The sequence below is a fragment of the Oncorhynchus gorbuscha genome, linkage group LG21 (assembly GCF_021184085.1).
Source record: "Oncorhynchus gorbuscha isolate QuinsamMale2020 ecotype Even-year linkage group LG21, OgorEven_v1.0, whole genome shotgun sequence".
Classification (NCBI taxonomy): Eukaryota; Metazoa; Chordata; class Actinopteri; order Salmoniformes; family Salmonidae; genus Oncorhynchus; species Oncorhynchus gorbuscha.
Window position 1 is genome coordinate 14473733 of NC_060193.1, and position 27917 is coordinate 14501649.

Genomic DNA, 27917 nt, shown 5'->3' on the forward strand with positions numbered 1-27917 from the left:
ATAATTACTGTTTTTCAGCATAAAGTACTCTGTGGACACCAGGTGAGACACCACACACAATCTCTCTCTCCTTCACCCCTATCCCCCTTCTCCCTAAATCCTCTAGGTTATATCAGCAGTGTTGGTGAACCCCTCCCACGTCTGAACTGGCTGACACAGAGGGAACAGCATGATGATAGGTGAGAGGTCACTTGTTCGGGTCAACAGGAAGTATTATTAAAGAGATGCTTTACATTGAAATACAGATAGAGATGTAGTAGTCCCAGAATTAATGATTCAAGGTCAGTTTTGCATTTCACCTCCTGATAATTATGACTGACCGTGTTAGAATTTAAAAAAAGGCTTAATCATGTTCTCTCTCTCCATCCATCTATCTCTCGTCTGCTGGTATGTTTTGATGTGAGAGAGGAAGCCAGTCCTGTCATCGCCACCTCACCCGATCTTAAGACCCCCAGTTGGCCCAAAGGTTAGGAAACACTGCTAGAGACATTGTAATTGTGATGAACAGAGAATATTAGGGTAGCACTGTAATCATAAGTCATTAATCATAAGTTATCATCTTCTGTTCTTACCTCTTTCCCTTCTATACCGCTCATACATCTTTCTCATTTTATAATGCACACCATATGTGCATTGAAGTACAGATTGAACTTGTAATATATTACAATTATCAATTATAATGCATGTATTATTTATAACACCTGGATAATGAACTTCTTTCAATAAAGCATTTCACATTCTCCACTGGTCGAAGTTAAGCATCTCATTCGAATACTATCCCGCGTCCTCAGATTAATGCAGATGGAGTTAGATATGCATATGAATTACAAATCAGCCTTAAATCATGTTTCAAGTCTACCGCATTGTTACAATATGTAACCATTGATGTCCCAGCAGCGGTAAACATTGAAGTGTATAATTGTAATACATACATGCCGACACGGCATCATTCAAAGAACGGAGTTTGATACACCTGGTATTGGATATGACTGAAAAATTCTGTCTCAGATTAATACCTGAACCACCTTTGTTTACCAATGAGGAGTACATGATCAGTGGATATAATCAATGTACAGGCTACAATGTGGGGATCTCATGCGTGGTAATGATTTCAGTACATGGCTATAGGACTTGCATCCTTGGCACAATAAAGTTAGTCTATCAATAGGCTTCATTAATGCCATTCAGACTTGAAGCCTGATACAGCAACTATGATAGCCGAGGTTCATAGGTTCTGAACTAATATTCATACATTCTAAGGTTTCAGGGTCCATAAACAGATCGGCTGCATACTGTAGCTAGCTACACATCCATAGGCATAGAGTTATGTTTTATCCTCCACTACACAATTTGCAAGTAAATATTTAGCTATGTTACTTCAGCTGCATTGCACGGCCATTCATTTTGCTGTAAATGCTTTAGCAAGCTAGATTATTTACATTCACGGTTTCCCAAGATGACAAGCCTGGTTTGCTAGTTCTCAGGAGTTCCTAAAACATTAAATAACACCAGATAACTGACCAGCTAACATTTAGCCAGCTAGCCATCTTGATAAATAGCAATTTTTGCAAATGAACTTTAACAAAACAAATGCACAATCGTTTGTCTCTACATTAACTAACATTTCTCTCAGTTCTATATTTTTGCTTGACTCATGACATTATAATTACTTACATTTGCTTCCACCTTAATGTTTTGTCAGCCATCTTTGATGAAGAAAGTCACCAGGGACGGGTGGCTGACTTCAAACTCAATGGAACCACTTGATCTGATTGGTCATATAAACCTTGGGACCCAAATGCATGAGTGCTCTAACTCCCCCTTGTGGTGGTCTGGAGCAATAAAGCCGTGATGCTGGTTACCTCCAAGTCCCCAACGGTGTTAGCTCACAAGGAACCACTAATACTGCCATGAAGTATTGAGGGAGAGTCTACCAGAACAAAGAGCCTCCTAATTCCCAAAATGGAGACCTAAATATTCTATTTCTATGTGGGAATGGTCCGTGGACACTTAAGGGAAAGTCATGTCAAATGTGTGTTTCATGGAGGACAGGAAACACACAACCCTGTCTCTTATTGTGTACATTTCCCTGCTGGGAAATCAAAATATGTGAAACGTGTGATTAAATATGAAGCCATTTGTGAAAATATGTAGGACGAGAATACCGACAACTGTCGAAGCATCTACTCTATGAGAACATTTCCAAATGTTACTCTGAAGTATACATTCTAACCACCTACAACCACAAAAGACAATGTGACTTCTGGGAACGTTAGAGACTGATGAACTCTGCAGGACGATTGAGTATTCCAACAGAGAAGACTGACATACAGGCATAAATATATACATTGAATGAGCGGCCATTCATTGCAAAGGATTAGAATTTCAATGATTATAATTATCCCCACCCCTTTGTCTACCAAGCAGTCATTTTGGCTTAACCCACTAGGGACTTTCATTCAGTGTTGGTAACCAAATTCTACTGTTTGTTATGCATTTCTGTGATTAGTTAGTTAGTAAATAAAGAATTAAGCCAAATTGTATATTGCTGATTCATTATGGAAACTAGGGTTCGTGCAGATATTCAAGGGTTTGCGACGTTCAGTAATGAGAACTGATGACATAAAAGTAATAATTCATTAAATCTAAGAGTAATTGATCAGATATTTTAATATCTCAAGAGTTATATTCAGGAAATTAGAAACATTTTTCCGTGGTGCCCTTACTTCCTAGTTAATGTTTACATTATTATTTTAGTCACATAATAATTCAACCTAGAGAATTGATTTGATAATATACAGTCTTCACATTTAATGATAGTCCAGACACATTTATATAACTCCAAGTCCACTGTGAATTTCACAACTTTGCTGTAGTGGTTTTCTTTCCTAGGACTTGGGTTGAATATAATATCAGGGGCCATTTACTTGATAGAACATCTTTATTTAAAAGCTGCAGATTGAAGTACAAAAGTAAAAACTGTGAATTTGCTGTACTGTATTTACATATTTAAGAGGTTATTGTGTATGTAGTGAAACACTTGTGTTCCTAGCGCCAACTGTGCAGTAATATCTAAGAACACACCAATCAAAAAGTAAAACAATGGAATAGAAGTTCTAGCATAAGCAATGTCGGAGTCAGGACTCCATTCGTACACACACAAAGTTGCTGTACTGTAGTTATGTTTATAGCTTTCAATTTACTTCTAGACTTATTAAAAATATATAATGACACATGAAAAAGGTCAACTGTTCCACAGTAAGGACTTTTAGAAGATATATTCTCATCCAAAGATCGATCCCTTTAACAAATACTTAACATGTTTAGTTGTTTAGTAAAGCAATAATCAAATTAAAGTATGGCAATACCCAACTAAATGTCCATTTTGATTAATCCAGCTATCAAAATAGTTCAAATGTAAAGCATTAGACTTCTGTGTATTAAAGCAAGTAAGAATCTGGACAGTAAGGTCAATCAAACATTAGCTTTCCTGACCATGTTACCTAACCTGAGGAAAACTTTGGGCCTTAGTTATATAGTATATTGGCCATCACTTGGGTACCACAGTTTCTCCTGGTAAGATCACACAGTGAGGAAGAACTCAGGCCCCTAATCAAGTGGCTAAACTGATTGGTCAACCTCTGAGCAGAATGGGTTGTCGTCAAGTTGCATCCCAAATGGCACTCTATTCCCTGCACTACGTTTGACCAGGGCCCATAGGAGTGCAGTCAAACTTAGTGCACAGGGTGCCATTTGGGACACAACCCATGCCATGTTGTGTCTCAGCTATGTTTCACAGCACTGATGATGAGCGGGGCCATGTTCTTTCCATCCTGGTTGAGACAGGGACTGAATATCGGATACAAACTCTCACTGAAAGTATCCACGAACGTGAAGAGGTGCGTGCGCGCCTTGACGTCATAGAACAACAACTGGCCACCTTCATAGTCAAGGAAGATGCCAATCTTCTGGGGGTGAGAGGTCAGCTGGAGGGGCTGTCGAGTGGATGCCAGAGCCTTGACCTCCCCACTCTTCAGCCACAGGCACCAGAACCTTTGTGATGAATTGACATTAGATTATTATTCTTGCTAAATATCACATCCATAAATCATCAGTAAATGTATTAACTCATGTTAACTAGCTATTTGTTCATGTCTATTCATGTACGCTTATTGGCAAGTGTTAGCAATAAAATTAAAATAAAACAATATTTGTAAAAGGTAGGATAAAAAATTACTTTGCTACACTGAATAATACGATTTGTAACAATAAGGTCATGAAATCTATCTAGACTCTGAAGCTTTTTGAATATGTTACTGTTATTATAAATTTTGTATACATTTGTTCACCCCCTTTTTCTCCCCAACTTCAATCTTGTCTCATCGCTGCAACTTCCCAACTGGTTTGGGAGGCAAACAAAGGTCGAGACATGGCCTGGCCTGGCACACTTCAGAATCATTTTGGTAGCTCATGTTGACCAGTAGCATGTACCATAGAAAGTATTTGGGCAAGAGAATGGCCTTGCCGAACCCCCCAACCTCCCCCCCGCCTTCTGGTTTCCTCAATTTTGTGGCTAGTCGGGTGGTTTCTGTGGCACACATCGGAGTCATTTGTTACTGTGGGGCAGGCTTCATGTCAGGATAGGCAACCAAGATGGCTGTTCCACTGGATGTCATAAGGTGAATGCACCAATTTGTAAGTCGCTCTGGATAAGAGCGTCTGCTAAATGACTTAAATGTAATGTAAATGAGACATGAGTCCTAAGAAACATGACCAGCCAAACCGCACTTATTAACACCCTCCCGCTTAACCCGGAAGCCAGCCTTTCGAATGTGTCGGAGTAAACACCGTTCAATTGACAAGAGGTCAGCTTGCAGGCGCCCGGGTCCACCACAAGGAGTCGCTAGTGCACAATGAGCCAAGTAAAGTCCCCCCTAACCCAGGCGACGCTGGGCCAAATGTAAACTGCCCTATGGGACTCTCAATCACGGCCAGTTGTGGGACTGAACCCGGGTCTGTAATGGCACCTCTAGCACTGTAATGCAGTGCATTATACCACTGCGCCACTTGGGCAACTTGTGATATTTTGTGTTCAAATTTGTGGAAGGATGTGTTGCTTTTTGTATTACATTTGAACTTTTATCCTTAATATGAATGACATTTTAATTGAAAAATTAAAACAATTAAATAGAAAGTCAGCATTACCCTCCGTCAGGGCTCAGCTTTATCTCTCCTTTCCGGCGGGCCGATGCCCGCATCACACCCACAGTCCAGGCAGTCTTGCGGCCCACCTCAACCTCCCAGTAATGGCGTCCAAAGGAGAGGCCCTCGCGAGCGAGCACAAAGAGTGCAGGGCTGAAGCGACGAGTGCCTTCCGACTGGTTGTGCTTCCGTTCCTCGTACATCACCTGGCGACCGTCCTCTGACAGGACCAGGTTCCTCTGGGCAGTGCCCGGGTCCAGGTACACTTCAGCTGGAGGAGCAGAGAGACAGTCATGTTGAGAACAGTGCTGATTCTATTTAGAACAGCATTGATTCTTATGAGAAGAGTGTAAGTTATATTTTGAAGAGGGTGGGTTATATTGTGACCAGTCCAAGTTCCATTTAAAACAATGTATGTACTGTAGTTGACCAAAAAAAATTGGGGAGCGGACATATTCCTGGAGTAAACAACCGGTGGAGGCTGCTGAGGGGAGGACGGCTCATAATAAATGTCTGGAACGATGTGAATGGAATGGCATCAAACACATTGAAACCATGTGTCTGATGTTGTTGATACCTTTCCACTTACTCTGCTCAGCCCTTACCGTGCCGTCCTCCCCAATTATGGTGCCACCAACGTCCACTGCAGGTTTGTATCAAATCCTAACTGTTATCATGAGCAAGTAGCAGGTTTGTATCAAATCCTAACTGTTATCATGACCAAGTACTGACAGTGAAGTATAGACAAAGCTGAATTACGGAGATTCAAACAAAGCCTTACAATTTTCCTCTAATATCGACCAACATTTTAGAAGTCCACAGGATTCTGTCATTAACGATAAAACAAAGTTGTTTCAAAGAGTGTTTAGCAAAATTCGCACCAATCTAAAAAACAAAATACAGGTAACTGTACTCACTTGCATAGTTCTGCAGCTGCCTGAGCTCTGCAAAAGACAGAGCGAGAACAAAAATAGTTACTTGAAATTGGAAAGAATGAACCAAAAAGACAGCAAACTAAAATTATATTTGACCATAAACAGAGAGAACATGGTGGCATAATACCTGACCACTGACTGACACAAAATTAAGGAAAGCTTTGACTATGTACAGACTCAGTGAGAATATCCCTGCTATTGAGAGCTGCAGCCGTAGGCAGACCTGGCTCTAAAGAGAAGACAGTCTACAGGATGTGCCCACTGCCAACAAAATGAGGTTGGAAACTGAGCTGCAATTTCTAACTTCCTGCCAAACGTGTGACCTAAGAGACACATATTTCCCTCAGATTACACAGACCCACAAAGAATTTGAAAACAAATCATATGTTGATATCTCCCATATCTATTAGGTGAAATGCCAGTGTGCCATCACAGCAGCAAGATTTGTGACCTGTTGCTACAAGAAAAGGGCAACCAGTGAAGAATAAAAACCATCCATATTTATGTTTATTTATTTTCCATTTTGTACTTTAAAACTTCTTCAGGATTGGTGGGTCCCCTGCGGGACGGTTGAGCCAACGTAGGCTAATGCGATTAGCATGAGGTTGTAAGTAACAAACATTTCCCAGGTCATAGACATATGTAATATTGGCAAAAAGCTTAAATTCTTGTTCATCTAACTGCACTGTCCAATTTACAGTAGTTATTACAGTGAAATAATACCATGCTATTGTTTGAGGAGAGTGCACAGTTTTGAACATGAAAAGTTATTAATAAACAAATTAGGCACATTTGGGCAGTCTTGATACAAAATTCTGAACAGAAATGCAATGGTTAATTAGATCAGTCTGAAACTTTGCACAATCACTGCTGTCATCTAGTGGCCAAAATCTAAATTTCAGCTGGGCTAGAAAAATACATTATGGCCTTTCTCTTGCATTTCAAAGATGGTCCCAAGAAAAGCGACAGTCAGCGCGGCCGGGCGAGTGATAGTCAGAGTCAAAGTCAACAATGGAGGTAAACAAGCAGTGCTAATCCCACCTTCATGTGGCCCTGTCAGTAATGAGATGGAAACAGGTGACTAACAGATGGCTGACCTTTGGCATCTACTTCCAGCTGATGACTCACTTTATATTTAGAGGTGCTAGTCCAATGACGTACATCTACATAGACACCACAGGAGGTTAGTGGCACCTTCATTTGGGAGGACAGGCTCATGGTAATGGCTGGAGTGGAATAGTATCAAATACATCAACCCAATGCCATTCCATTGATGCCATTCCATTTGATCCTTTCTGGCCATTATTATGAGCCGTGATAAACACTGATGTATGGTCAGTTTGGTGGGTTTTTTCTTCCCTGCAGTTGAGGTAAGGATTGAGTGAAACTAACTGATCCTAGATTGGTGCCTACAGGTATATTCTATCTGGTGAAAAATGGGATTTGGAAACAGAAAGTGAGGTCACAGTAAGCAAGTGAAAATGGTTGTCTCTCGATTGTCAGTTTTACACATTTGACTAAAGCCTTACACTGTAGATCAGGGGTAGGCAACCCTGGTATTGGAGTGCCGTAGAACTTTATGTTTTTGATTTAACCGATGTGGAACACCAGGTGTGTTGAATTTAGGCAATGACTGGACTGATCAATTAGCTGAGTTAGTCAGGAGTGGTGCCCAGTGGCAACAAAATCCTGCAGTACCTGTAGCCTACCCCTGCTGTGGGTAGTGCAGCACTAGTTTACCTTGAAAAACAAGGTATCATTTGTTCTATATAATAATGGTTGATTTTCCCACCTTTTCCATACAGACTCTTCAGTTCTTCCTGGAACCTGTCGACAAGGGTGCTTACGGATGATTGGATGGTTCCTAGGTAGAGGTCTGTGTTCACACTCACGCCTGACCAATTACTGGGCTCTGGGAGGGGCGCCAGGGTGGGCAGGCTCTGGAGGGGAGGACGAGGAGGGGTTTAACTGTGGGTGTGTGTGTATATATGCGTGTTTGTGTGTGTGTGGGTCTGTGTATCCCCCCGTCATGTCTTCGCCTACCTGGAGGAAGATTACTTTATCCTGGTTCTGTGCCAGGGCGTCCAGCTCTCCGCTCCTCTTCCGGAGCTGGCTCAGTTCATCCTCCAGACCTCTGGCCAGATCCTGGGCATGCCTCTCCGCCTCACGCTGTCTCGTAGCAATCAGCTCCACCAGCTCAGCCTGGCTCTGCTCCACTAGACGCTGCAGCTCTGCATACACCTGCCAGCTGTCCTCCAACTCCCTCTGGGCAGTGCTCTATAAAGACAGGTGATAGACATACAGACATTGAGACATTGTTCTATTTTCTAAATGTTTCATTTCACCTTAATTTAACCAGGTAGGCCAGAGATAACAAGTTGTCATTTACAACTGCGACCTGGCCAAGATAAAGCAAAGTGACAGAGTTACATGGAAAAAACATTAAATAAATACATTTGCAAAAAAAAAAAAAAAACTGTTTTCACATTGTCATTATGGGGTAGTGTGTGTAGATTGAGGAAAACTATTAGAATAAGAATAAGGTTGTAACGTAACAACATGTGGAAAAGGTAAAGGGTTCTGAATACTTTGAATGCACTGTATACAGACATTCTGGAGATTGAGGAGAGTGAAGGATTTATCTCCATCTGACCACTGCTATAAAGACGTGATGGGGTGATGCAGGAGAGGTTGTGGTGTGAAAACACACGGCTGAGGTAGGTGTTTGAATGCTGCAAAGTGACTAAAGCTGTGGACACACCCACCCCGGTTTGCCAACAGTACAACTCGCCAAACATGTCTGGCTGCCTTATCTCCCTCAGACCACATTCAAATATCTACCGGTTTGAGTTGGAGGAAACAGTGTGTGTTTTGTTATACTGTCTTTCCATTTCACATGTTCATGATTACACAGGAAAAGTGTATAATACAAAAACATTGAAAATCAGAACCTATTAACAGAATTGGTTATCATGCCCCCCCATCCCTTTCCCCCCTCCCCCCCTCCAGTCGGAAAGTAGCCCACCAATATATTCCCTCCCTCTAAACGCATCCTTATTGCATTTTTAAACATGGCTCAAGTGAACTGCAGTTGCAATGTGCTCTATTTACAGTCAATACCTGACCAGGAGACTAGTCACCTAGTGTAGCAGTGAACTTAGGAAGCTTTAGTAAGTGGAAAGTACTGCTACAGAGAGAAATGGAGTTGTTTTACTACCATTTAGCCTAGTCTCAACTGGCTGTCTACAGTATGTAATCCCTGCAGGAATTGACGCCACAACCTTGGCTACTGCTTGTCTATGCATTTGAGAGTGGCTACATTTTCTCTAGTCTCATGCCTCAGCTGTTTACCTAAACAAGTGGCAGGGGTGGTTGTTTTGCTGTTATTCGAATACCGGATTTCCCCTTTAAGACCTACAGAAATTCTACCTTATTAACCTCTTTGGTGCACAATGGGAGTTTCCAGGAGGTTCTAGCTAAGGAGTATAGGATTAAAACAGGGTGTGGGCACTCAGGTAAATGTTGACACTGGCCACGCCGGTTAGTCTACCTAGGCCTAGGGGATGGACCAGAGCCATTACAAACATGGGAGCAAAAACACTTTCTATGGTAGTCAACTGTAAGACCTAGCGTAAGGGCTGGGGACACTATGCAAATGTATTCCATTTCATTTATACATCATATAACTTTATTCATCATATGTCAAGATAGATGTTTATGTTACAGAAATAGAAGGGAAAAAAAGTGTCTGATCAAGAGGCAGTTTGCCAATCAACTAAACTGTACAATGCACTATTGTTGATTTGCTATGGTTTGCCCTAATGAATTACAATCCAGTTTACACTCACTCAACGAAACACCACAAAAGTCAAAGGTTGTGCATTTTGATGAAATCACTATTTATACAAAGAACTCACTTTTATGACCCGTATGGACTGGTTGATCTCCTCCAACTTCTTGGCCCGCTCCTTGATTAGGTGTTTAAGCTCCGACCTCCACTTGCCCAGATGACTCTGTGTGAGGGCAGAAAATATCCAAGTCTGATGTATAGTACAGTACAATTCCAAACATACACAAGAGGTGCTTTTGTTGCAATTACTGGCTAGATGTGATGCAGATGCTAGGTGTGATGAATGCCAAATCACCTCCATTACCCCAATGGCTGGCTGTACCCAACAATAATGTATCCACAAGTTATATAGTGTTACACATCTCAGCTTGCCCATCTGTCTGTCTGCCTCCTGAGCTAATGCACTGTAGTGCTACACAATTTCTGTAATTATAGTCAACCAGGGTATCCTGTGCACTACAAGACTGTTAGCCCGCTGAGCTAAAGCCTGGCTACCAAGCCTATCTCTTTGCTGTATCTGTCTGTGGACTCACCATCTTCTTCTTCCACTCACGGTCGACGGAGACGATCTCGTGGGTCTTGTGTGAGGCTTCTGCGCAGGAGATGCAGACGCAGCCATGGTCGTTACGACAGTAGACCTCCAGCAGGCGCTCGTGCTTCTTACAGATCTTCTCTTCCAGGCGGTGTATGGGCTCAACCAGGCGGTGGGATGTCAGAGACTTCACCTTCCTGTGTTTAGGTCAAGTTTAGCTTGTGTCAGGGTGGGGGTCAATTACATTTCAATCATAGGGAGAAGGCGGAAAAATATTTATACTTTATTTCTCACTTGTGATGTCGGAGATGTGCGTCGCAGTATGACCCGGGACAGTTGAGACAAGACTTCAATGCCCTCATCTTCCTCCCAATGCATGCATCACATGGCACCTCGCCCGCCCGGGCGAACTCTCCACCCTCCGCCGCAGGTGACTCTCCATGAAACCCATGTCCCACCGCCAGAGACCCAGCCACCGCACCCGCCTTCGTGTTCGGTGAAGTCACCCCCACATCGAGCCCCTGGAACTGGGAAGAGATCTCGGCGAGGACACGGTTTATGCTGAGCTCCGGCCTCCGGGTGTAGCTCTTCTTACACATGGGGCACTGGAACTTCTTGCTGTGATCCCAGTAGCCCTACAGAACAAGGAGGACGAAAGGGAGGGAGGAGGCGAAAGAGAAGGACTAAAGAAAATGTGTAGTCAATGGAAACACACGAGGGGTTGGAAGCACGTAGTCTAGTATTCTTCCTAGGTTCCTTAATACCTTCTAGAATGTTTTCTTTGCTTTTTAGGGTCTAGGCCACATAACTGTAAATCATTGTGACAACTGCTGATGTAAAAAAAGGCTTTATAAAATAGTGATACCTGAAGACAGGCCTTGCAGAAGCTGTGTCCGCAGGGGGTCGAGACAGGCTCTACGAAGACCTCCAGACAGATAGAACATTGGAACGACTCCTCTGAAAGGTGCCCCCCCTCCCTGGGGATCTCACACCTGATGGGGGAGGGTGGAGGAGAGTGAATGAGCGAGTGTGCGAGAGCGTGCGTAAGAGGGAGAGACAAAAAAAGCCAGTATGTTGGAAATGAACACCACAGCCCTGACTTTTTAAACATCAACACAATGCTCACTCCCATCAGCAAACAGGTCATGAAAGAGCTTGTTCCAAACGCTTCAGCTGTAAACCACCCCTGGAATGTGGAAATGCAGGCTGTACGTCTACCTTGTACCTGCACTAGGTTTTAAAACAATCTGCATGGATGCGTACTGTCCGTGTCTCTAATAGCACCGTATTCCCTGTACAGTGCACTCTGGTCAAATGTAGTACACGGATAGAGGATATGGTGCTCTTTGGGACACCACCTACTTGAACAGAAATGACATGCCATGTTTCGATAAATACCTTTTCAACTTCAAATAACGATACTATTAAACAAACAGCTTCACAAACAGGAAGTTTGAAGTTACAGGGAGAGCATATGGCAAAATAACCAATGTCAATTTCCACAGAACTATTATCAAATTCATGCTAAAACAAAACACTGACACTATTCTTTCATGTTGACTTTAAAAATAATTTCTCCACCCATACCATTGAGTCATACTTTTGTAAATTGTTCTATATACTAGATCAACATTTCTTTAAATGCACTTATGAAAACTCCTCACATGCTGTGAAAAAAAGCTGTCCAAACAAGTTTACAATCATTCTTGGTAACCAACTTGATGACATATTACAATAAAAGGGATAAAAATGTTTAGAAATATAAAAAGGTTGACTTACTCTGCATGCTGATTACGGTATCCTGTTTGTCATGTGTCCACACAGTCCCGTGTACTCCACTGTATTGCACTTGGCAGTCTCTATGGAAATACACAACAGGTTTAGGCCCTGTAAAACTCACTAGTGTCTCTCCACTCCAGCTCAACATCACACCCTGCAGTATCTCCCTCCCTCTCACTTTGATCTGAGCAGTGAGCACTGTGGGTGTGTCCAAACTTCACCTGAGCCTGTATTCGCGAAGCAGGAGTGCAGATCTAGGATCAGGCCCCTTATCCAAGTCCATATAATCATATTACGGTCGAAATGCAAAACTGATCCTTGATCAGCAATCCTAGTCAAATGCTTTACAAACACATGACATGGTAGGAAATTAGTGCTTCTCTAGTCGCCACCTTTACGCACGCCTTACTCAACCCCAATACCACGACATCAATCACTCCAGAAGCATAAACAAAGTTGTCAGAATTGTCACAATTAGGCCTAGGCTATAATGGATTGTAATTTTGTTCCTTTCCATGAAAACATTACAAAAACTAACCAGATTAAGTCAAGATTTACCGGTGACAATGCACACTGAAGTAGCCTAAGCACGAGTCTGTCATTTCACTCCGTTGCCATCAGTTAGAGCTAAACACAGATTGGAAATAGTTGTGAAGTCACAAGAGATATGAGTTTTGGTTCAAGATTCACAGGACATTGACCAACACACTATTCTATTATCAGACATAGCTTCCTCTAGAAAACAGTCTGCTTGAAAGACAGTTAAATTGCTCAGTCTGGAATTGTTCACTAATCCAGTCACTACTCCTCATGGCCTTAACTTCTGTAAGAATTGTTTTGGTCAATGATTTGTCCAGTCATATACAGTGTACATTTAAATTCAACATTGAGTGTAAAATGGAGGAAATTTGAGGTGATGTAGAAATTACCTAGGCAGCATCCCGATTCCCAACTCTTGTCACTTACACTTGCATACTCCCAGTCATGATTGAGTGCCAACAATATCTCCTTCCTCCTGAAGTGTACACTCCAGTTACAGATTTAACAGTGGTGGAAGCTTACACCAATCCAATGCTTTCAAATACATTAATGCTTAAGTACACTTTGAGAAATGTGTAGAAGTTGAATGCAGCCCAGAAAAAAATAAAAACATTGCCCTCCTACCATCTGCAGCATTCTGAACAGATCACCCCAATCAATTTGGAGTGGTTTGGGAATAGACAGTCTACTTTATTAGGACGACCTGACATGATGACTCCTTGCTGTCCCCAGTCCACCTGACCGTGCTGCTGCTCTAGTTTGAACTGTTCTGCCTTATTATTATTATACGACCATGCTGGTCATTCATGAACATTTGAACATCTTGGCCATGTTCTGTTATAATCTCCACCCATCACAGCCAGAAGAGGACTGGCCACCCCACATAGCCTGGTTCCTCTCTAGGTTTCTTCCTAGGTTTTGGCCTTTCTAGGGAGTTTTTCCTAGCCACCGTGCTTCTACACCTGCATTGCTTGCTGTTTGGGGTTTTAGGCTGAGTTTCTGTACAGCACTTTGAGATATCAGCTGATGTACGAAGGGCTATATAAATACATTTGATTTGATTTACTGTGACCGTCACCTTTGCAAGTACCCAGTTACTGTGAGCTCCTGCCCAAGTCTAGCACTACATCAGCCTAAACCTTGGCTGTCTGAAAACATTACTAGCATTCAACCCTTGCTTCCCCCATCCTGGAAAAGAGCACAATTTCATACCCCTCGCGTAGCCTCCTCCTCAAAACCGATTGGAGGAAGAGTTCAGAGGGACCCCTGGCTTACTCATCCAGTGGGTTTTGAGAATGAGACTAGAGTGGACACGAGGAGTATGCAATTGAGATCTTCCCCTGGGTCTCCTGAACTCCATTAGAGGGGAAGATGACTTTCAGACCTCCTTCAATAAGATTCATTGAGAAAACAAGGACAGAGGAAGCAAAGGTAAAAAAATATATATTTTCAAATTCAGCTCCCGTTAAATGAGAATAAGGCAATGCCACGATACGGTCCTGTTAGACGGGAAGGGAAAGATCGGTTTTCCACATGCAACAATAAGGAGCTTGAGTTAAGTGTTTAACTTTTATTAAGACATATTTAAAAACATTAATTGGATAAAAAAATAATTGACAAGAAAAACAAAAAAAAGTAAAGTAATCTTGACCAGAATTCTCCCCCAAAAGGCTTGGACTGGCTCTGAGCATCAACATCCACATTGGTGGTTTGTAGCAGCAAAGGGTCTAACAATCATGACGTGGTTGGCAGGGTTGTCTCCAGGACTGAACAAATCAGGGCTGAAGACAGGAAAGAGTATTTTATTGGTTGGCACGTGGTGGTATGTGTAGAGGTGATGACCGAGATTCACATCGTAGAAAGACACGCGCCGCTCCCGCCCGTCAAAGTACACACCCACATGTGCCTGTAAAGTATAAAATAAGTTTATTAATAGTTAAAGTAAACAAATTGTATTTGAATAAAATTGCCCCTCCGGAATAAATACATTTGACTTGAATTTAAAGGTGTAGATATGATTCTGGATTTAGCCAACATTTCAACTCCTCTCATTATGAAATGAGACAGAGCAGGATTTAGGAGGCATGTTTTGATGTGGGCATCTCGAGTGCGACCACGTTTGTGTGTGTTCAAACGAGGGAAGCGTTTGTACTTCCCTGCCAAAACCCAGTCAAATCACCCTTCTAGAAAATTTGAGAGCGTCTAACCAGGTCATGTCTGGAAGTAGACTAGCTAGCCAGCCAACTTTTCGCCATTAAGTTTTCCGACAGCTGGTATGCTACAGTTGTAAAATTGGTTCGATAGCCAATCTATGGGGCTAGTTAGCAACCATCAATAACTTACACAAAGTAAGTGGAACAATATCTTCATGTTACACACCTTTTCGTTGTCTCATTAAATGGTTTCAATATGTATATACACATTTCTACAATGTATAGTTGGATTGAGGTCAATAAAATAAAAATAGCTATTGACCTTTTAAAATATTGTTCCATGTACATAGTGTAACTTACGGATGGTCTCCAACTCACCCCATAGGGATATCCACTGTCAAACAAAATTGACCAAGGGCATTACGATCGATTCGTGTTCTGCTGCAGCCAACTTGAGTGATGCCAGCTGTGGGCAGGATTGAAATAAACCCATGGACTTTTACAGTACCCCTTCATTCTGTGAAACACATTTTTTCCATTTAGCAAATCTCAGTTTTGGACTTTATGACCAAACTTATTCTATTTACTTTTTTTTTGACACTAGAATAAAATGTTTGACTCATATCTATGCCACATATGGAGTGATCAAACATTATAAATATTCAACTTGTATCTTCAAATATTCATCATGACACTTTAAAGGAGAACCTTTTCCCCAGTTCAAATATTCCAGCGTGATTGTGCCCTCTCCTGGTGAGGAACATTTAAAGTATAGTTGTATTTATTTATATAATCATAGAGGTGTATTATACTCGAGAACACTTTGGGCCAAGTGCCCTCTGTCCAACTATGCCATTAACATACCATTCTCCTTTGTGTTCCGACAGCCACAGGGGTTGTGTTGGTGGAGGGCCAAAGCTTTCCCCCGCGGTGTACCAGGACCCAGAACCCCTTCTCAGGGGTGAGATCCACCCCTCGTGATGTCATGGAGGATTTAGTTGCCACACCCACACACCACACACCAGATCCCATTGAAGTCCAGTTCTCCACCTTCACTTCCCAGTATGCTCTGTGGCTGCTGAACCCCTGGGGGGCGAGGACGCACAGCACCTGGGTGAAGCGCTGAGCAGACATGGGCCAGACGTTTCCCCTCGTGCTCTGGTCCACTCGGATCTCACGTGACGCCTGTTTGAACAGGAGCGATGGGTGGGCTGTGCTGGGGTCAGGAGTCACCTCAACTGAGAGGCGGAGAAGAGAAACGTTGGGCTAGATGAATGCAACAATCAATTGTTCCCTATTATAGGTATTTGGCCAGCAGATCCAAAGGTTACGTAAGGGTTCATTTTGGGAGGGGGTATGGCTCGAGGACAACTTTATGATCAGTGGTTAGATTCATTTAAATCCAATAGCAGACAAATTCCTTCGTTTTGCCATAGTGTTATTAAAACATATAGAAATCATTAGCACAGCATGACCCGATTCCAGCTCCAAATTTAAAAAATTATTAACGAAGAAAGTAGATTATGTCAATTTACTGTTATATTGAATCATGTCGAACACCATCGTTAAACTCTGTGGGTAGTGCTAAAACAATGACTTCATAGTTGAATTCCTCCATTTTATGTACCTTTAGCATTATAGACAAGTGTATATTTGTCCGTGGTACATAAACAAGTTCAGTAAGGGTTAAGGTCAAAGTTTAGAATACATGAGGTTTACAGGCAGCACCTTCATTTGGGGAGGACAGGCTCATAGTAAATCGGTGGAACGGAATGGTATAAAACACGCCGTCTCCATCTGGTTGATACCATTCCATTTACTCCATTCTATTATGAGCAGTCCTCCCTCACCGGCCTCCTGTGATGAGGTTAGCAATCCACCTTCCAGAATCATTCAATCTGCTGGGTGGATACGAAATATAAAACATGGGACGCAGACTCAGGAGTACGCCTTCGCTCACCTGTGAACTTTTTAACCGCGGCAATCTCTGTGGGATAAACACAGAAAGGTTACAAAAAGAAAACATAACCGCAAAATGTTGTACATCAGACTGAGAAGAAAAAAAAGACCTGGGGCAGCATAGCCATTTGTAGACAAGTTGCCCATCTTGGCTAGTTTGTTCATGTCTTTCATAAAGGTATACAGAAGGTTTCCCAGTAGGTCCGGGGGGGATGTTGATGCTGCATTGTTCTCCGACCCCATCTGGAAGAGCAGAAGGGAGAGAGGGAAGAATCTAAAAGGAGAAGGAACAAATAGATATGGAATGAATGGGGTTGAACATACAAGCCAGTTGACCTGCAACAATGCCGTGTTTAGATTCTCCACACTTGTACCCTTCTTGGATTTAAAAGCGTTCGATTTTTGTAAGCATTGGCTGTAGGAAGTTTTCACCATAGCTACATCTGACTTGGAGTGTAATTCAAAAAACCACTTTGGGAGAAGTGGAAGCAATTCAGAGTGCAGCCAATGGCCATGTACAAGAGCATCAAAACCATGATGCATAATTAGTCAATTGTGACATTTATGGATGCAAGGGGATTTGCAGAAAAGTCACTCTGGACTCAAGTCGGCTGCAATGACTCACATTAAGAAACGCAAAGGAGTCTGAGGAGCCAATCAGCCGCTCCAGCTCGGCTTCTCTGCTCGTCAGAGCTGTTATGTTATCTTCAAGCACACGTCTCCGACGGGAGGCTGTGCTCTTCATCTCATCCACCCTCCTACGGGCCTCAATGTTGTAGCGTTCACAAATCTGCCCCACCTTGCTGACCAGGTCTAGTCGGAACCCATTCACAAACCGGATCTGGCTTGTCGCTACATCCTGCAAGGGGCAAGTACACAAAACAGATCTAGGAGGTGCTTTCATTGATGTGATAACTTCTGAAAGTTCCAGATAGAAATAGATTAGATGGACAATCATTTAATCTCAATCAGCATGTTCTACACAACACGTTTATCTGAATGTTCCAAAGCATTACACCATCCTGAACACATCCTAAGGCAAAACATATTCTCAGTAGGCACAACAATGTAAGCAAATCCCACGAAGCAGTGACTAACCCAAGTGCATAGGGAAAACTGTCCCAGTCTTTGTAACCCCATGTGAGGTTTCTTGGAATGTTTTACAATTGAATGCTATGACAAAAGACTGCACAATTACAACGGCCGTGACTATAGACAATTCACAAAAAAAACCTCACCTTGCAGTGATGGAATGAAGAGTTGAATTGCTCTGCTTCTTTCCGAGTGGCCTTCAGCTTCTCCTTTGCCTTTGCTTGGGCTTTAGACAGTTGAGCCTGAAGTGAAGACCATACGTGTTAGCATTAGTGCTGGGATAGAACAACAAAACACACACGGTCCCCATGGGCATATTCATTAGGCACAAAACTAAATAATAAAAAAAATGATGAAGCACGTGAGGACCTACTTGAACAATGTTCTGTTCCAAAATGTTTTGATATAGTGTGCCTTAATGAATACAAATAAGGACCAGGATCGAAGGAAATCATTTCACATCAGAAACAAGCATTTATTGGACAAGTTCAGCTAGTCCCTCTCGGTTTCAGTCAGTTTGCTTCAGTTTGTTGCCTAGTGAATCAGACCTTGGATTGAGGAACCATGGCTCTAAAACTCATTCTTACCTTTTGAGCCAAGAACTCTACCTGCATCGACACAACCTGGTGGGCTGGCTCCGGGTGAGTATCACACCCCACACACAGCATGGTCTTGTCAGTGCGGCAGTAACGCTCCAGGAGCCTCTCATGGTTCGAACACATCCTCTTCTCCAGGTTAGCCAGGGGCCTGACCAGCTGATGCCTGGAGAACCGGGCATTGTGAACCACTTCATGCTCCAGGCAGTACGACGACACACACACCAGGCAGGTCTTGACAGCCTTGGTCATCCCGTATCCTAAGCACGCGTCACAGGAGACCTCTCCCGGAGCCACAGTGGGAATGTCTACGGCCGAGCCGCCACATCTACTCGCCCCCTTGAAACTTTCCACAATGTCTCTCAGGACTATGTTGACCAGGATGGTGGGGGTAGGTGTGAACCTCATATTGCACACAGCACAGACTGCATAGTCTCCACTGCTGTTCCAGTCACCTTCGAGACAAGACTTGCAAAAGGTGTGTCCACACGGGATTGTGGCCGGGTTGGTGAAAACACCAAGACAGATGGAGCACAGGAACTGGTCCTCTGACATGGCGCTGTAAGACGCCATCTCTTCAAGCTGGGGACAACCGGTTAGAAAACATTGAAATAAATTTAAGTTGAATTAGATGAATTAGTCTGAGGCAGTCCAATTCCGATAAACACCCCCTCCCCTAATTGGATCTTTTGAACAATCACATCAGATCTTTTTCACAGCTAATACAATCGGTCTAAATATCAATTCATGAAAACATATCAGATTTGGGCTGCCTGTCTAAACACAAACAGACTGAATATTGCATTGACAAAAATCAATGTGAATACTGAAAATGATAAGGTTGGAGACAACCAAAAACTGGTACGTTGTTCAGCCTATTGCTTGCATTCACATTTGTCCCAAAATCATGGTGAAGTAGCAAAAGTTTTAGTGACTTAAAGTAACTGCCCAGAGAAAAGTGCACTTTCTAAAGTTTATAGTCTGTTCTCATATGCAAATAAATGTAAACTTGCATTGACAAAGCATAAATTGAAATAAAAAGAACACCTCAAACTTGTATCTCAAAGACAGTAAATTGGTTTCGCCATTTCCTCAGAACATGATGTCATCTCCCTAAGGAGAATGAGTTGGCCAATCAGCAGCACAGAGGAGGATGAGCTGGTCAATCGGCAGTCTACTTGCATTAATATTTTTTCTGACGATATATGCCCACACCATTCTATAGTTACGGGTACGCACACACCACAGGTGGTTAGTGGCAACTTAATTGGAGAGGACGGGCTCGTGTTGATAGCTTGACTGGAGTGGTATCAAATGCCATTATAACCATTGTTATGAGCCATCCTTCCCTCCACAGCCTCCAATATTTCTCCTGAGTGGCGCAGTGGTCTAAGGCACTGCATATCAGTGCAAGAGGCATCACTGCAGTCCCTGGTTCGAATCCAGGCTGCATTGCATCCGGCTGTAATTGGGAGTCCCATAGGCCGGTGCACAATTGGCCCAGTGTCGTCCGGGTTTGGCCTTACTGTAAATAAGAATTTGTTCTTAACTGACTTGTCTAGTTAAAAGGTTAAATATAAAACTATTCAAACAAAGAATCTGCTTTTTAACCATACCAACCTTTAAAAATATTATTGGAAGGAGAACTATTTCAATAAGTAGCTACAGGTCATATTTAATTGAAATCTGGAAACACTGGGCAGTTTAAGTGAATAGGATCTAGTTAGGAGGGCTTGAACTAACAGAACAAATATGGTGAAAAATACAAGTTTTATTTACAGTGCAGCCCAGTGATAACAGTGCAAGAGAGAATGTAACAAATATATGAATGCAAAATGACAACGTCGAAAATTACAAAACAGTAGAAGTAGTCTACCTTGGACACAAAAAGATTTGGATAACCTAAACATCAGACCTAAACATCAGACCTAACTCACTCAGCTGAGCATATAACAAGAGCTTCAACACACGTGAATGGAAGTCTGCATGTGTAGCCTGAGCTTGAGCAGATACTCCAAAAACCCAGGCCTATGGGCGATACAAAAGACCAGTCAAAACATGCATTACAAAATGCTAACAGGCACCGTTACCAATGCTCGGCATGGGCAGGAGCTCACCAGAACTGAGTACCAGCACCTCAATTGTTTTGCTTGGGCTTGTGTTGCCCTTATAGATTACACTTTTAGATAGTGGAACTCCTGCACCTGCATATAAAACAGTACCAGCACCCAAAATGAGTAAGGCACCTATATCAGTCCAAGTCAAGCACTGTTCGTTACACATTGAAGACCACATGAATAATGATTGCAGTCACTGACTTAAGCATGAGTGAATATATAGAATTTAACAATTATTCAGTAACTGCATAAACCAATGCATTTTACCCAGACAGGTGACGCTTGCGCCCTGAAAACATGACGGGAACACAAACACAGGTTGGCAACAATAATGTATGTACAAGCTGGCTTGCTGATGCCATGTATTGGCTATTGAAGTTTTGAAGCCACAGTTCAGCCATATTGGCACTCCCCAATAGGAGAAGTTCTCCATAGGAATGAATTAAAATTCTAACGCATTTAAATGAAAGGTGAAGTACAAAATTACATTTTTTTATCATCATGGGGACAGTAACATTAGTGTCCAATTTTACCCATTAGTTAATTTTAAAAGTATTTATTGCAGTGTCTAAGAATTAATGAGGCAAAAATTAATGTAGACATTAACAAATGCTTTTCTATACCTTCCAAAGTGTATTTATAGTGGTGGGTGAATACCAATATGGAGGTGTAGTGACTTAAACACAGCACCCCCAACAGTCATCTATTGTATATGTGTATATATGTGTGTATATATATCAAATCAAATTTTATTTGTCACATACACATGGTTAGCAGATGTTAATGCGAGTGTAGCGAAATGCTTGTGCTTCTAGTTCCGACAATGCAGTAATAACCAACAAGTAAACTAACAATTCCAAAACTACTGTCTTATACACAGTGTAAGGGGATAAAGAATATGTACATCAGGATATATGAATGAGTGATGGTACAGAGAAGCATAGGCAAGATACAGTAGACGGTATCGAGTACAGTATATACATATGAGATGAGTATGTAAACAAAGTGGCATAGTTAAAGTGGCTAGTGATAAATGTATTACATAAGGATGCAGTCAATGATAGAGTACAGTATATACGTATGTATATGAGATGAATAATGTAGGGTAAGTAACATTATATAAGGTAGCATTGTTTAAAGTGGCTAGTGATACATTTACATCATTTCCCATCAATTCCAATTATTAAAGTGGCTGGAGTTGAGTTAGTATCAGTGTGTTGGCAGCAGCCACTCAATGTTAGTGGTGGCTGTTTAACAGTCTGATGGCCGTGAGATAGAAGCTGTTCTTCAGTCTCTCGGTCCCAGCTTTGATGCACCTGTACTGACCTCGCCTTCTGGATGATAGCAGGGTGAACAGGCAGTGGCTTGGGTGGTTGATGTCCTTGATGATCTTTATGGCCTTCCTGTAACATCGGGTGGTGTAGGTGTCCTAGAGGGCAGGTAGTTTGCCCCCGGTGATGCGTTGTGCAGACCTCACTACCCTCTGGAGAGCCTTACGGTTGAGGGCGGAGCAGTTGGCGTACCAGGCGGTGATACAGCCCGCCAGGATGCTCTCGATTGTGCATCTGTAGAAGTTTGTGAGTGCTTTTGGTGACAAGCCAAATTTCTTCAGCCTCCTGAGGTTGAAGAGGCGCTGCTGCGCCTTCTTCACGATGCTGTCTGTGTGAGTGGACCAATTCAGTTTGTCTGTGATGTGTATGCCGAGGAACTTAAAACTTGCTACCCTCTCCACTACTGTTCCATCGATGTGGATAGGGGGGTGTTCCCTCTACTATTTCCTGAAGTCCACAATCATCTCCTTAGTTTTGTTGACATTGAGTGTGAGGTTATTTTCCTGACACCACACTCCGAGGGCCCTCACCTCCTCCCTGTAGGCAGTCTCGTCGTTGTTGGTAATCAAGCCTACCACTGTTGTGTCGTCAGTAAACTTGATGATTGAGTTGGAGGCGTGGGTGGCCACGCAGTCGTGCGCGCATAGCCTATCTCCAATCAAAGTCAAATCTACAATTGGCATCCTATTTCGCAACAAAGCTTCCTTCACTCAGGCTGCCACACATACCCTCGTAAAACTGACCATCCTGCCGATCCTCGACGATGTCATTTAGAAAATAGCCTTCAATACGCTACTCAATAAATTGGATGCAGTCCATCACAGTGCCATCCGTTTTGTCACCAAAGCCCCATATACTACCCACCACTGCGACCTGTATGCTCTCGTTGGCTGGCCCTCGCTTCATACTCGTCGCCAAACCCACTGGCTCCATGTCATCTACAAGACCCTGCTAGGTAAAGTCCCCCCTTATCTCAGCTCGCTGGTCACCATAGCAGCACCCACCTGTAGCACGCGCTCCAACAGGTATCTCTCTGGTCACCCCCAAAATCCATTCCTCCTTTGGCCGCATCTCCTTCCTGTTCTCTGCTGCCAATGTTTGGAACGAACTACAAAAATCTCCCTCACTAGCTTTAAGCACTAGCTGTCAGAGCAGCTCACAGATTACTGAACCTGTACATTGCCCATCTATAATTCAGCCCAAACAACTACCTCCTCCCCGACTATTTATTTTGCGCCTCATTATTGCACATTTTTCCACTGCAAATCTACCATTCCAGTGTTTTACTTGCTATATTGTATTTACTTTGCCACCATTGCCTTTTTTTGCCTTTACTTCCCTTATCTCACCTCATATGTAGACTTATTTTTCTACTGTATGTTTGTTTTACTCCATGTGTCGAAATGCTTTGCTTTATCTTGGCCAGGTCACAATTGTAAATGTGAAGTAGGTAAATGCAACATGTTAAAAAGCAATATATTAATATTTGTATATGCCAACTTGTTTACAAGCATGATAGTAGAGGTCGACTGATTATGATTTTTCAACGCCGATACCGATTATTGGAGGACCAGCAAAAAAGCCGGTACCGATTAATCGGACAGTTTTTAAAATGTATTTGTAATAATGACAATTACAACAATACTGAATAAACACATTTAATCTTAATATAATACATCAATAAAATCCATTTAGCCTCAAATAAATAATGAAACGTGTTCAATTTGGTTTAAATAATGCAAAAACAGTGTTGGAGAAGAAAGTGCAATATGTGCCATGTAAGAAAGCTAACATTTAAGTTCCTTTCTCAGAACATGAGAACATATGAAAGCTGGTGGTTCCTTTTAACATGAGTCTTCAATATTCCCAGGTAAGAAGTTTTAGGTTGTAGTTATTATAGGACTATTTCTCTCTATACCATTTGTATTTCATTAACATTTGACTATTGGATGTTCTTATTCTCACTTTAGTATTGCCAGTGTAACAGTATAGCTCCCGTCCCTCTCCTTGCTCCTACCTGGTCTCAAACCAGGAACACAAATACAATAGCCTCCTTCGAAGCAGCGATAACCATCGCTCCACAAGAGCTGCGGCCCTTGCAGAGGAAGGGGAATAACCACTCCAAGTCTCAGAGCGAGTGACGTTTGAAACGCTATTAGCGCGCACCCCGCTAACTAGCTAACTAACCAGCCATTACACATCGGTTACACAAGCCTAATCTCTGGAGTTGATAGGCTTGAAGACATAAACAGCTGCTGGCAAACTCACGAAAGTGCTGCTTGAATGAATGCTTACGAGCCTGGACTTTTCTATCAAATCATATTATAACTAGGTCAAACACACAGAAATAAGAGCCTTAAGTCATTAATATGGTAGAATCCGGAAACTATCATCTCGAAAACAAGACATTCTTTCAGTGAAATACGTAACTGTTCCCTATTTTATCTAAAGGGTGGCATTCATAAGTCTAAATATTCCTGTTACATTGCACAACCTTCAATGTTAAGTCATAATTACGTAAAATTCTGGCAAATTAGGCGGCTCAAACTGATGCATATACACTGACTCCACGTGCAATGAGAGAAGTGACACAATTTCACCTGGTTAATATTGCCTGCTAACCTGGATTTCTTTTAGCTAAATATGTATGTTTAAAACTATACTTCTGTGTATTGTTTTTAAGAAAGGCAATGATGTTTATGGTTACGTACACATTTGAGCAACAATACACGACCGCATCAATTATATGCAAAGCAGGACACGCTAGACAAACTAGTAATATCAACCATGTGGAGTTAACTAGTGATTATGATTGATTGTTTTTTATAAGATAAGTTTAATGCTAGCTAGCAACTTACCTTAGCTTACTGCATTCGCTTAACAGGCAGTCTCCTTGTGGAGTGCAATGAGAGGCAGGTGGTTAGCACGTTGGACTAGTTAACTATAAGGTTGCAAGATTGAATCCCACGAGCTGACATGGTAAAAATCTGTCATTCTGCCCCTGAACGAGGCAGTTAACCCACCGTTCCTAGGCCATTATTGAAAATAAGAATGTGTTGTTAACTGACTTGTCTAGTTAAATAAAGATTCAATAAAATGGTTTAAAAAAAACAGCCAAATCGGTGTCCAAAAATACCGATTTCCGGTTGTTATGAAATTTTTTAAATCGGCCCAAATTAATCAACCATTCTGAATAATCGGTCGACCTCTACAGGATAGTTGTACTTTTAGCTTATGGTTTACGTAGCTTGGTGGCCATTAGCCAGCCAGTCTGTTTCTCGACGAGTTCAAAGAACGTGAATGCAGCCAACTAGTAGTTGAGACTTCACAAAATGGTATATTCCCACCCATATCGTTACAAACACAGCTTTAGACTAAAAGGCCTTATGAATTCCTCTTGGGGATGGTGCAGCATAGTTCACATTTGACAAACGCTCATAACAAGAGCTTCCAAGTGCAGGTTGTCATAAATAGAAGTTGATAGTATAGCCTGAATTTACACTCCCAAAACGGGCTAAACCATTCTCATCAACAGGTATGCCTAGGTTTTAGGCTAGACAGAGACCAGTCGAGACTCGCATGACAAAATTAAAATAGACACCGTTAAACATGTAAAACCACATAAATAACTTAAGCATGAACAAGTAACAATAATCTGAAACTGAATAAACCAATGCATTTTACCAGAGGAAGAGGCAAAGCGAGAGGAAAATCTGTCCACGAAAATAAGCCCAATAAGTAAATCATTTTTGTATGGAGGTCAATAAGTGTGTCGAATTTGGAAAAACAAAACATTTTTTGCTAATTTGCTACGCAAGACTTGTTTGACAGAATCAAAGTTTCACAATGGCTCGGGTTGTTACATATGCACTGATATGTGGATGCTTGTAGATTTAAAAATTGGAGTTTCCGCTGTCATAGAGACTCATGGACGCATCTTTTTAAATGGCAATAATATGTAACCCATATAAAAGTCAGTTAAGATCAAATTCTTATTGACAATGACGGCCTACTTGTAAAGTCGCCTCCAGTGTCAAATCCTCCCCTAACCCGGACGACTCTGGGCCTATTGTGCACTGCCCTATGGGACTAGAGATCTTAGCCAGATGTTAGCCAGACTAGCACTGCCTTAGACCACTGTGCCACTCAGGAGATCAACGGGCTTCCAACATTTTAAATTAGCAACTGATGGGGGATTCATACAAGTTGGGAACAAATCAACCAATTAAGAAATAAATTGACGATTTTAAAGTGGAGACAGCGTCATTAGCACTGCCCATTGACACAGATCCTTTAATGGCACAGATACAAAGATGAGTCCTCTAAGACCCATTGGTCACATGCTTCTGCCCCATTGGCAAGAACGGCCCCACCTTTTCGCACATTCTCCTGCCTTCCATATTTGAGAATATGCATTTCCATTAAAGCATTCACTCGACCATTTTGTCAAAATATGACAAATCTCTGACTTTACCAGTCACCGACATAATAGATAGTGACGTGCGCTCGCACCCTCTAGAACAGCGCTAAACTGTGACCACAAACACAGGTGGACAAACAATTGTTGCAATAAATGGTTACAATGTTGCCATTTTTTGTGAAGTCCTTATGTTGTATGTATGTTGTAATCCTTATGTTGTAATCTAACAAAGTATAGGCTGTACATGGACGCAAGTGCTTAAAAGTTGTCAAGAGTTCCTTTTGTGTTTGACTCAGTTGAGAGGAAATTAAGGGTCTTGTGAATGCCATGTGGCGATGGTGCGGCATAGATCACATTTGACCAAAGTATTCAATTGTAACTCACCTGTCTATGTATGTAGAACACAGCTCACAAGGAAACAATTACCTTCCACTTCTGGGGGGAAAACACAATCTGAGGAATTTCCTTGATTGAGTTCAGGTGGCATTTTGAAGACTGGTAAACTCCTCCCTCTTTCATGAAAAAAACACATCACTGGAAGTTTTTAGTATGGTTATGTGCTCAACAACCATTGGTCTCAACGTACAGGGGGGGGATGTGTTATTCAGTTCAAATAGTTCCTCAACGTAGCAAACGTTTAAGCGAACTGAACGCACCTCGTGTTCAGAGGCAACACTACACTGAAGAGGCATACAACCACAGGTAAGGACACTAATTTTAAACGAAAAGGAGACAACATCACATACATTAAAAGAGCAAAATGCAGTTGCTATATCCTTTTTTGTACTTAACTTATGACTCATGAACTTAGTTCAACAGAACCCACCTTACTGATCAGAACCCAAAATACAAGCTTGTTTTGGTCCAATGTTTGTCAACAACGTAAATTGTAAACAAACACTGTATACCCTTAAAACATGGTTAAAACCATACAATTTTGATATCATGGATAGTCAGTCCTTTCATCCATAACTCTGTCTATCAGTTTGAGAGTGATTACATTTCTCCAGCACAATCCCTCAGCTTTTTACCGAAATAGTGGTGGGGAGTATGTTGCGTTACTGTTTCAACCACTAACTGCCCCTTTAAACCTTATCAAGGATAAAACAGAGAGATCAAACCACAACTGTTGGATTTGCTGGACTGTTACTTTTCATGCCATCTTACAGTCGCTCAGAGGAAGAGCAAATCTATAGTTTTTTTTTGGATAGGCCATAAAATGTGACTTGTCACTCCCTATGCAAATGTAGGATATGAATCCTGACACTTCAAGTCAGCTCCGCTTAGAGAGTGGGAGCGGAGAGCAGACAGACAGGGCTTGCTGAAACTATAAGGCACAGGACCCTAAGACGTTCAGAGTGCTTTGTACTGTACACCAAAATGTGAGTCAGAAACAGTCCTGAACCACTCA

The 27917-nt window shown here is 42.0% G+C and overlaps 2 protein-coding genes across 2 annotated transcripts; both read right to left on the bottom strand.

The window, feature by feature from the left end:
- Positions 1-2922: 2922 nt before the first annotated feature.
- LOC124008653 (nuclear factor 7, ovary-like) lies at positions 2923-13611 on the bottom strand. The gene is made up of 10 exons (XM_046320131.1): positions 12299-13611; positions 11385-11511; positions 10814-11154; positions 10521-10716; positions 10055-10150; positions 8181-8414; positions 7930-8077; positions 6120-6146; positions 5206-5473; positions 2923-4053 (listed from the first exon to the last, which is right to left on the bottom strand). Exons 3-10 carry the CDS (start codon positions 11116-11118, stop codon positions 3783-3785), a joined length of 1545 nt encoding a protein of 514 aa, XP_046176087.1. The 5' UTR covers positions 11119-11154; positions 11385-11511; positions 12299-13611; the 3' UTR covers positions 2923-3782.
- A 782-nt stretch (positions 13612-14393) lies between these two features.
- Positions 14394-27035, bottom strand: LOC124008651 (E3 ubiquitin-protein ligase TRIM58-like). Its single transcript, XM_046320127.1, has 8 exons — positions 26891-27035; positions 18630-19220; positions 18189-18284; positions 17576-17809; positions 17061-17193; positions 16952-16978; positions 15856-16229; positions 14394-14744 (listed from the first exon to the last, which is right to left on the bottom strand). Exons 2-8 carry the CDS (start codon positions 19209-19211, stop codon positions 14529-14531), a joined length of 1662 nt encoding a protein of 553 aa, XP_046176083.1. The 5' UTR covers positions 19212-19220; positions 26891-27035; the 3' UTR covers positions 14394-14528.
- Positions 27036-27917: the final 882 nt, after the last annotated feature.

Coding starts and splice junctions, on each gene's coding strand:
- LOC124008653 (XM_046320131.1), bottom strand. CDS start 11,118: ATGTGTAAGAAGAGCTACACCCGGAGGCCGGAGCTCAGCATAAACCGT. Junction 10,717..10,813: donor GCACATCTCCGACATCACAA/GTGAGAAATAAA, acceptor ACCTAAACACAG/GAAGGTGAAGTCTCTGACAT. Junction 10,151..10,520: donor GTGAGTGGAAGAAGAAGATG/GTGAGTCCACAG, acceptor GCCCTCACACAG/AGTCATCTGGGCAAGTGGAG.
- LOC124008651 (XM_046320127.1), bottom strand. CDS start 19,211: ATGGCGTCTTACAGCGCCATGTCAGAGGACCAGTTCCTGTGCTCCATC. Junction 18,285..18,629: donor TAGAGTTCTTGGCTCAAAAG/GTAAGAATGAGT, acceptor TCTTCACTTCAG/GCTCAACTGTCTAAAGCCCA. Junction 16,230..16,951: donor CGCGGTTAAAAAGTTCACAG/GTGAGCGAAGGC, acceptor TCCGCCTCTCAG/TTGAGGTGACTCCTGACCCC.